Source organism: Phaseolus vulgaris, chromosome 1 (genome assembly GCF_000499845.2).
Source record: "Phaseolus vulgaris cultivar G19833 chromosome 1, P. vulgaris v2.0, whole genome shotgun sequence".
Taxonomy (NCBI): Eukaryota; Viridiplantae; Streptophyta; class Magnoliopsida; order Fabales; family Fabaceae; genus Phaseolus; species Phaseolus vulgaris.
The window spans coordinates 41,209,628-41,221,192 of NC_023759.2; the positions used below are offsets into that span (position 1 = coordinate 41,209,628).

At 32.8% G+C, this 11,565-nt stretch overlaps 1 protein-coding gene across 1 annotated transcript; it reads right to left on the minus strand.

The window, feature by feature from the left end:
- Positions 1 to 6,909: 6,909 nt before the first annotated feature.
- LOC137814280 (LOB domain-containing protein 29-like) lies at positions 6,910 to 8,025 on the minus strand. The gene is made up of 2 exons (XM_068616913.1): positions 7,642 to 8,025; positions 6,910 to 7,533 (listed from the first exon to the last, which is right to left on the minus strand). The coding sequence occupies exons 1-2, from the start codon at positions 8,008 to 8,010 to the stop codon at positions 7,153 to 7,155; spliced, it is 750 nt and encodes a 249-aa protein (XP_068473014.1). The 5' UTR covers positions 8,011 to 8,025; the 3' UTR covers positions 6,910 to 7,152.
- Positions 8,026 to 11,565: the final 3,540 nt, after the last annotated feature.

Consider the following 11,565-nt stretch of genomic DNA (forward strand, 5'->3'; position numbering starts at 1 on the left):
GGGACACAGTTCGTTACTACTCGACCGCATCACCTAAGTTTTATCACCCTGGTCAATATTCTCCAGGAGAGGGGAATCTCTGAGGTTGTTCATGGAGAGGTTTTGTAAAGTAGCCCTAAACATCCGAAATCTGAGTCCAGACGTGGCTATGCATCACATGGTCACGACCCTACGATTAGGGCTGTTTGCTGATAGTTTGTGCCAAAAGCCAGCTGCAAACCTAGATGAGCTTAGGCAGAGAGTCACTAAGTTCATGCAGCTGAAAGAGTTGAGGGAGTTCATAAATCAGGCTAGGGCTGAGGCAGATGAGGATAAGGGGAAGGAGAATGAGTGTCTGCGCTAATCTGCTGCTGGTTGAGGAGATAGGCACAGGGACAATTGGGGACCCGGTTCACAAGATCACCCCTTTCAGTACTGATAGGGGGAATATTCTGAACTAGGCCTTGAGTGCCGATCTGATCCCGTCATCGAGAAGAGCTGCAAGCCCTAAGAACATAGATTGGACTTGTAAATGTTGGTATCATAGCAACATTGGGCTCACCACCGAGGAATGTCAAACACTAAAGGATAAAATCGAAGAACTTATCCAAGTCAAGCATCTCCGTCGGTTCAAAGTGGTCTCCAAGGAGAGAAAAGGCAACAGGGCGGAAGGACTATACCCCTCGAAGGACGAGAGAAGACGATGGCCGACCGGAGCGTCGGTTAAGGCAGGAGGAGCCTTCGAGGAAGGAAGGAGATGAAGGAAGGGGTGGACGAGAGGTCATAAACATCATTGTAAGGGGCTTCACTGTGGGAGGTAGCTCCAACACGACAAGGAAGAAACACCTGAGGGCAATGCAACAAGTTAACACCATAGCACTCCAACCAATGATGTCGCCCATAACCTTCACCGACGAGGACTTCAAGGGTGTCGATCCTTCACAGGATGATCCCATGGTCATAACGGTTGACATTGACAACTTCTCCATCATGAAAATGTTGGCGGATCAGGGAAGTTCGATGGACATCTTCTACTGAAAAGAGGATGAGGATTGTCGAGGAGGAGATGAAGTCGTACAATGATCAAGTGGTCGGTTTCTTGGGTGAGAGAGTGGACACCCGGGGGTATATTGAGCTCTATACCACCTTCGGCAAGATTTGGTATCTGGTGATAGATGTCAACACCTCCTACAACATCCTGCTTGAGCAACCGTCCATCAATAGATTGAGGACAATCGTCTCTACCCCTCATCTGGCCATGAAATTCCTATCGATTTTGGGAAAAATTCTCATGGTGCATGTAGATCAGAAGGTCGCACGTGAATGTTATGCAACAAGTTTGAGGATAGAGCCCACGCGACAAGACGCCTATCATGACCGATCCCCAGGCGGAAATCCTCTCAAGGAAGGAAGTCCCCTAAAAGAGAAGCTCAGCAAAAATGTAGAGAGCACACAGTTGCTCTAGTGGATCTCGACCCCCGGACGACAGAGCCGAGACTCAAAGCTAAGGAGGATTTATGTCGAGTACCTCTACTCGACGAGGACCACACAACCTGTGTTGGAACGACGATAGCGCCGGCCAAGGCCGAGCTGGTACACCAAGCATTGAAGAAGAACAATGATCTCTTTGCTTGTACAACATCTGATATGTCGGGGTGGAGCACTTACTAGCTCTCGATTTACAAGGAGGTGCGCCCGGTGGCCGAGAAGAAGTGCAAGCTTGGGGAGGAAAAAAGGTTGGCAGCGAGGAAAGAGGCCAAGAAGCTTCTTTCGACCGATTTTATACAAGAGGCCCACTACACTACTTGGTTGGCCAATGTAGTCATGGTCACCAAGGTTAACAGTAAGTGCAAAATGTGTGAGGACTACACTAATCTCAACAAAGCATGGCCAAATGACTCATATCTGTTTCCTAGCAACGACCAGCTAATAGATGGTGTAGCCGACCACAAAATTCTTAGCTTCATGGGCAAGTGTCGGACCATGCCTAAGATGAGAAGTCATCAGAACGTGAAGATAAATAAATAAAATAATAATAATAATAACAATAATTTATATTTTTTATTTAGTAATTTTAAAAATATACAATATATTTTATGACTTATGTCTTTAAAGATAAAATATCTACTTATGATAGGTAAGAAAATAAATTTTTAACAATATTATTAATAATATTAATAAAAATATTAATCATATTTAATAATATTAATAATAATAATATTATTATTAACTATATTATTATATATTATTAACAATAATATTATTATTAATATTATGATTACTAATATTATGAGTATCAATACTATTGTTAATATATATTATTTTTATTTTTTATTTAAATTTTTAATATACTCTTTTTATTTAAAATGATTATAAATTATTTAGAGTTTATAATTTATTCTCCATACATTAACTTTGATATTATAATATCAAATTATTATAAAATAGTTTATCAATATATCATAAAAAATAATTAATCTAAAAAAGTTAATAATATATTTATAGTTCTAGAATTACTAACTATAATATATTAAAATTATATGTTATATAAAAATAATTATTACTCTTATTTATTATTTTATAATTATATATTTACAATTTTATACTGAAGAATGATCAACGAAAAAAATATATTAATATATTATGATTGGATGAATTTTTTTATGTTGGTTTAAATTTTTTAATAAATAAAATAATAATAATAACAATAATTTATATTTTTTATTTATTAATTTTAAAAATATAAAATATATTTTATGACTTTTGTCTTTAAAGATAAAATCTCTACTTACGATACGTAAGAAAATAAATTATTATACTATCATTCAAAATTATAGTATCAAATTTAACAAATTAAAAATAAATTATAAATGGCTAAGTTAATTTTAATATTTGTAATGAAGATAGAAGGTAAAAAAGTAAAGTATTTTGAACAAAAAAGTAAAAAAAAAAAAGATAATTATAATATTTATATTAAATAATATATATGAGTATCTTACTTTAAAAATTTTAAACGATGGTTAGAAAATATGATAAATTGAAAAATAATTAATATTTTTTAGAGATTAAAAACAGACGGAATTATATTTAACTAAAACATATTTAAATTTAAAATATATATTAAGATGGTGGTATATGATAAAGTCAAGTTTTTTTTTTCTTATTATGTAGGATACATTTTCAAAGTTATAATTTGATTGCTTCGGCCTTTTGATATGGATCATGATCTGAAATTGAGTCCATTTATGTTTTAATTCTTTAACATTGAAATTGGGTCAAGTGTGGGGTATTTTTCATTACGAAATGGGTATTACCCTTTCCAAAATGAAAGGGGTTTGAGTTTTTTGGTGTGTAGGAAGTGACTGCCCAAGAATTAAAACTATGTTCTTGTCTACTTTAGGTTGTTGTTCAAAACTTAGTCCATTTTTTTCCTTTTTCTTTTCTTTTGATTATGTTTAGATTATAAACAAAAGTATTAGTTGCCATAATTGTGTGCATTAGGCTTTATTCAAAATATCAAGTGCATAAGAAAATAATGATTTGGTAAAATAGGTTATTAGTTTATTAAATGATGTAGGTACTTGATTTATTCATCATTGATAGCATAAGATATTTGTTCTTCTCTAGAACAACATGCTTATTTAAACCAACAAACTAATTAAATTAATTTTAGATAAACTAAGTCAATACAATATGTCCCCTTGACAACAATTTGATTAAGAAAAAAAACATTTTCCTAAGTGACTACTCTATTTCTAATATTATCCTTCCATTACAAATTATAATTTTATAATTTCTAGCAATGAGTTTTTAGTAATAAATTGTTTTAGATTCACTTCCTTTTTTTTCTAAACCATGTGTTTAAAATAAATAGTGCATGTGACAACAATTTTTTAAATCTCAAATTTTATAATTTTAAATATATTTTAATATTAAATAATCTTGCTTTGATTATTGTATTATATAATAAAACACCTTACAGTGGATAGTTTTCGAAGTTTCTATCATCACTACATAAAAAAAAAATATTAAATAGTAATTAAATTTAGAGATCAAAATAATTAGTCTCTATATTAACTAGATTAGTTACTATTTTAGAAATTAAAAATTATTAGTATTTAAAATTATTTATATTATTAATAAAAAATTATAAAATAATTTTTAAATTGGTATTTAAATTAGGTATCAAGATTTTAATTACTAATATTTTATATTCTAAATTAGTCTCTACATGATTAATAGAGACTAATTTAAAAAAATAAGTAATTAATAAATAAAACCTTAGTATAACTAATGATTAGATACCAATTTTAAAATTATTTTATAAATTTTTATTAATAATAAAAACTACTTTAGATATCAATAATTTTTTTAGTTTATAAAATGGTTTCTAATTTAGTTAATATAGTAATTAATTATTTTATAATCTAAAATTAATTTTTATTGAACAATTCTTGTGGTGAATATTTTATTAAATTAAATAAAAAAATTATGGTCACTTACTTTTTGTTTGGTTACTAAAGAACCTTTGTTTTTTTTTTATCAGCAAAAAGGATTAAATAACAGGAACCAGGGTGATTCAACCATTATACATACCTAAAAAAATATGAGACAATTTCTCTGGTCTCTCAAACCAACAAACAGAGAGACAAACAAATCTACCACTAAAAACCCGTACAACCTGTTCACTTTCCAGACTAACCCGTACCAATTCAAAACTAACCCGTACAAATTCAAATCTAACCCATACAAACTCAAAACCAAACCCAATACAATCTCTTTGCAACCACAACAAGGGGCAAAAAGAACAACAGAAGCTAAGAACAACAAATAACCAAACGAAGGAGTAACTCTTGTAAAAGCTCACTTTATTGAAAACATACAAGCCTTAGGATCAATGCACCACTCAGAGTAAGTAAAACTAGCAGAAACAGTTTTAGAAGTTACCCAGGACCAAACCTTTAATTGTGCCAAAGTGAACACTTCCTAAGAACCCATGTGATTTAGGTGAATGACTTAACAATCCTTCTCTTCTCCAAATTCTAAAAAAAATCACTCTTAATTATTTTTTTAAAGTTTATTAATTTAATTCATATCACATCTATATCTCGAATAATATAAAGCTAATTAAAATTATAGTTAGTAATTATAATTGTTAGCTAAGTTATTAACAAATCCCAAAATAAAATTAGAACTTTTTTATCTGTTGAAAAAATGCTATGTAAATCTGCTCCTTTAAAAAAAAAAACCTACCTGAATGTTTTTAACATCTATATTTTAGAAGTGAAATATTCTTTTTATGTGTCCTTCTAAATGGAAATCAAGTAGAAATCAAAATTAAAACATCTAGATAAGTGCAGTAAAAGAACAACTTCAAAAATATAGTACAACAACAGTAAAGAGAGCATGGACCACCATTATAATTAAGTAAGAAACAAATCCAACTGAAAAAGACATGACTGAACATGGAGCACAATGATAACAAAGAAAACAGTATTATCTGTTAAACATGCATTGCACCAGCCATTATGACAGCAGAAACTGAAATTAAATGATTACAAGCCTGATAGATTGCATGGTAGCCAAATATATAGGAGCAAGTGCATGAACTTAACTGGTCATATCAGACATACTACATCCAAAAACAAGAATCCTTTGGCAACACACAAACAGTTTATTGCATATATATTTCATCATATCATCACTACAAATATACTTAAAAGCATTTTAACATTCCAAATGTAGTTATTGGATCCTTTGTTTTTCTTTTATCCTTCTTGTTTTTCGATCGTTGTTTGCAGTCTAGGGGTAGAAATAAATTAATGTGGCGTGGGAGACATAAAAATTCAGATTTAACAGCCACTACTGCAGCCACTAGATGATGGGGGTTCTGAATTTGCAGTCCTCATGTTCATCTTTCAAATTGAGGAACATTGAGGCTTCAGATGTACCTATGGTGTTTCTACTTTTATATATCTGTCAACTACAACTTCTTCACACATTCCGTGTTTACCCTAAAGAATAGAGCAGTAAATTGGTTGCTCTCTCACCTCTCAATTTTTCTACTCACCTTAGGACAAGAAGTAATAATGTACACCTTATTTAGAATGCCTGATTTTATGCATTAAGGGGTAACTACTTACAAATACTACTTTGATTTGTTTCTATTTTATCTTCGGTTTTAAGTTACATAGAACACAGATTAAGAAATGAAAACTATTCGTAATCTTTAATATGTTATTTATATATCTCAATTATTATCCAACATTTCACATATTATTATTTCTCTGTTCTTATAATGATATAATGCTACAAGGTTCAAATTATTGTCATTTAGAGTGTTTTGGAAATTAAAAAGTCTGGGCAAACGAACACGTTCATAGACAACTTATTCGAGAGGCCCTGGAAAAAGAAAATATCAAACATATGGTATATTTCTGGTTCTTGCTAAGCATTTGTCTGTATTTCTTCAACATCTTATCTCCAAAAATCAAGGTAAGAACAATAAAATTTTGTAGTTTCATAATGTACTTTAATATTACATAAGCTTATTGATCTGGTTTAATTTGCTGAAACAAAGGTAAACGGGGGAATTGAAGAAATGTCACAAGTTTCATCATTTATCAACCAAAAGTGCTTTTCCATAAAAAATCATTCAGAGCAATATATTGTGTCAGTGGGTGAAGCCTGATTTAATGGCATTAATTACTGAGTAATATTCTCTATCTGCATATATATGCTCCTTTTCCCTCAAACCTAGAGGTTACTTGTTTAATATATCAGTTACTTTGGGATTACCATTCCCTAGTCTATTCCATATATATTTCTTTCCAAATATTTTCAATATGCAAACCTATCTTTTAGGTCAAATTTAGGATCTTCACCAAGTCCGTAAACAAACATAATTTAGTTCATATACAAAAACCAAAGTTTATCATTAAGATTTTATTATTATTCTAATAAATACCAATATTTCACTAAGCTAAACAAAACAATACTAGAATGTGGATCCCCATTACAATTCACATTTCTAGGCTTCTTCAAGTAATAAAGAAGTGTATGCTTCTCAACACATGTGCAACAATTCAAAATTGATAAAGTTGTCTTCACCAATTCTTTCATGCAGACTCTGATCTTTCATTAAGTAAATTTTATTACCACCAAAACTCACTCTTACTGAAGGTTATCCACTTGATAAAAGGTCCACTGCCTTTGCATGTCACAGGACATGGAGTTACAACTCTCTTCAAAGCTAGAAAAGGAGATGCTTTCCGCTACTGTTACGGAATTGTCATCATCATTTCCAATAGGGTTTGGGTCCATAAAGGTATTAGTATTTCCATAATACTGTGTTGAAGTATTGGTGGACAATTTAGGAAGAAATTGTGAAGCCGAGTTGGAATTCTCCGTCTGGAACCAACTCTCAAGATATTGGGGAAAATTGGTAGATTTTCCTAAGTATTTCTCATTAGGGGTTTCAGTGGCAGAGGCATTGAGATAGATCTGACCTGCCTGTTCCTTGAGATGAACTAGTTGTGCTTGTAAATTCACCACCTACAAAGATCAAAGAAAAAAGTGGATATATTAGTGAACAAGTATAAGCAGAAATCAGCTAGGGTTTTCAATATATAGTAAGATTATGCTTATGAGAGGGAAATAAACCTGTTGTTGGAGTGAAAAAATATGAGCAACACAGCCATAAATTGGATCTTGAAGTCTAGCTTGAGCTTCATAAGAGATAGTGACAGCAGCTTCACAACGGTCACTCACAGGAAGGTGAGCAAGGAGCTTTGAGACATTGCTTGCACCAAAGACCTTATGAATGGCTGCAAAATGGGTGGCACCCTGTTCATGGCAAAAGTAAGGAGCAAAAACACAACCTCTCACACACTTCCTTCTCAAGAATTTGCAGGCTCCACAAGGAGAACCAGTCATGTTGGCCTTTTGGTTGGGGGGTTTGTGGTCTTTTAGGATTTTGGGCTGTTTCTGGGTCTCTTCAACCTTGTGCAAATCATAATCACTTATCACCATCTTTATATACACGGCAGCAAGAGGAAATGGTGGATTAGAGGAAGGAATATTTAATTACACTAGGTCCCCTTAATGGCCTACAGTGTTCAATACTTTTTTCCCGTATAAAACACTTTCATCCCCTTCTACCGAAATTTTTTATTTGTCAGAAAATGAGATTCCATTTCAACATCCTTATACGACAAAAAAGGTAGCATTAACCAAACCCATTTAGTTTGATGATTTGGTCTATGAGCTCTTGTCCTTTCCTTTCTTAATAAAATGTATGCTACCTTGTGTATGCGATAATAATAGCCGCAAGTACATTTATTGGACTACTTATTTATATACCAATCTGAGTTATTTAATAGTTCTTTACTCACCATGAACTCAATTTTTACAACCTTAGAAATGAGTGCTAGACTAACTTATTAGTCAATTCATGTTGATGCTGGTATGATTTCTCTTGACCAAATACATTTGATTTAAACTTGGAAGCAAGAATTATCTTCCATCTGCGACAAAAAAAAAAGAATGCCCAACTGTTACCCACACATTGGTTCGTTTCCACGTTTCTTAATCAATTGTTTATATGTCACATATATGCATGATTGGAGTAATTAACAAAAGGATGGCACTATGAGGACTGCTATATCTACATTGTGACATGAGCCAGTGTCTCTGATCCTTTTGAATACACACGTATTTGAACTCCTATCTAGAAGGATTTAAATTTGAACTAGTTAGTAGAAATTACTTACAGTAATCTTCTGCGATAAAAAAACTCTTATCTTCCTAACTGTTAAATCTCGTGAAAACAACTAGTATACTCAGTCATCCTCCGGATGCAAATAGAGACATTAGAAACTAAGACAGTTTCAGATGAGATTTGTTCTAGCTACATAAGATAAATGATAGATACGTGGCCAAGGGTGATAGAACTAGATAAAAGTTAGACTAAGTTCAGTCTGTGACTCTACTAAAAGGGTGTACTTTAATCTTGTATTTATGTACGAGACTGATATTTGGTAAATATGTCTGCATGTGTCCCATTAACGATTTACAGTTTCATGGCCTAATTAAGCACATTGCCTTATAAACCTAAGTTAAAAAACCGGAGAAAGAATGAATATTTTTGGTCCATGGAGAAGAATGAACATAGTCAATGTTCACCTCAACAGACACATAGTGAAGTTCAATCATTTATAATAAGGGCGGCACAAATTACCACGGTACTTATATTGAAAAACTTAACATAAAGAATGAATTGGGATTAACTAGAACTTATGATTATATATTCCATTAGAGTTTAAACAATTAATTTTCCTGGCACACACTGTCAAAGTTGAGTAATCTGGAGACAAGTTTGGCTCTTCGAGGGGCTCTCTAATAAGTTAGAGGGGATTGGTATTAAAGATGTTAAAAAATAATGATCAAAGTTATTCTTCTGGTGGATTTTTGTTATGGGAATATCATTGTCCTACAAGGTAATCAAGATGTAAATCAGGTGAGAAAAAAAATGAGATTCTAAAAATGAATGAAACAAAAGGGTTGTGACAGTAGTTGAGCATACCTAGAACCTAAACAGGACAGAGAGAGGGCCGAGAAGATGTGATTTGTTTGCCCTTTCCAGACTTGAAATTTGTTCAAGTGTTGGAAGTCATGGTTTGTGATGAAGAGCGTATAAATAATTAGTTATTATAGTATAAAAATATTGTACGTGTACTCTCTCAAACCTTTGAAATGAAACACTCTCTTGTGTCTAATATACGCACCAACATGTAGGACCATCCCAAATGTGCAATGGGTCCCTCCTTCAATACTAGCTAATAATGACATCCTAACAAAAAGTTGCAAAAAAAATAAAAATTAATCAAATAACTTTTAAGAAACATACCACTTGTGATTATATTCAATGGATTTTATTTCGTATAAAATCTAGGTCATAAGAAAAATATTATTGCTTAATCTTAGGTTACTTATGCTATCTCTGCTCAATGATACCAGTAATTTTCCTAAGTACACATCCACTAGGAAAAATCACCAGTAAGTAGGAGCTCATAGGCGAAATGTATGAAGCTTTAAGGGTATTAGACACACTATACCTTTATTCATATATTTTGGTCAGTTTTTAAATTTTTAACTTTGATGTAACGAAGACTTCTTTTATTTAGTTGAGATTGTCAGAGGAGTTGCAATAAGAGGAGTGTTTTTTTGGGATTGTGCCGTTGAAAAAAAAAAACAGATTAGATTGGACAAATGGAAGGTAGGTTCGTTTCGATAGATGGAATTTATTTTGATGGCGGGGAGGATATGTCTGATTAATCCACTCTTTTATTTATCTTTATTCAAGATGTCTTCCATAGTGTCGAAGAAGATTGTGACTTTAATGAGGAATTTTTTTATGGGATTGAGGGTCTGAAGGGAGGAAATTGTTTGGGTTTCTTGGAACAAGGTTTGTGAATCTCGGGAAGTGGGCGACCTTGGAATTCTTAATATTAGGCTTTTCAATGTGGCCTTATTGGAAAATGGATATGGTGCCTGAGTCTGGGTAAGGGTGAACTGTGGAAGGAGATTCTAGAGTCGAAGTATGAAGACATTTGAAAGCGCAAAAGTTAAACAACATTGATTCTCTTTGGTGGAGAGATTTGAAGGAGATATGGATGTTAGAAGACAGAGGAAGGACTTTTGAAGACCGCTTTAAGTGGGTATGGATAATGGGAAGGAAGTCTTCTTCAGAAAGATAATTGAGTGGGTTTTAGTGATATGAAAAGTAGATTCCCAAGACTTTTCTCTCTGTTTGTGGTTAAAGATCTTAAGCTTTTCCGATGTGGGGATTAAATTAATAACATTTGGGTGTGGAATTTAATTTGGAGAATGGGTATTTTCGAGTGGGAGAAGAATCAGGTTAGTCAGCTTCTTGAGGAGGTGCACGGTTTGAGTCTCGTCCTGAAAAATGAGTTGGAAAATTAGGATAGATGGATTTGGAATAATGGTGAGTCTATCGAGTATTATGTTAATTTTGCCTACCGTTTCTTAAGGGGAGAGGAAGAAGTGGAAACTAAGCGGTTGTATAGTTCTTTCTGGATGATAAAGACTTTGCCCTCAGCTCATGTCATTGCTTGAAGGGTGCTAGAAAATAAGTTAGCTACTAAGGTCAACTTGGAGAGACATGAGGTTGAATTAGAAAGTATTTTATGTTTGCCTGTGTGGGACGAATAAGGAAACAACAAGTCATTTATTCTTTGGTTGTAAAATTGGTTGGCTAGTTTGGAACCTTTGCTTCGAGTGGTTAAGGCTATGCTCGGCTGTTCATCACACTTCTGTCTCACATTTTCTGCAGTTTAATATACATGAAACACCTACTTCTGTTAATTTAATTTTGAGAAGTGTTGGATTGCGATGGTATGTGATATTTGGAGACATAGGAATAAACATATATGTAAAGGTGGAGTAATTGATTGTTTTGAATTTTTTTTTCCATGGCTCAACTAAAGGTCTGGTCTTGGGTAACCTTTGAAGTTAGTTCTGCTTGTTTTTCCTTTTGTGATTGGTGTCTGGATCTCCTAGAATTTT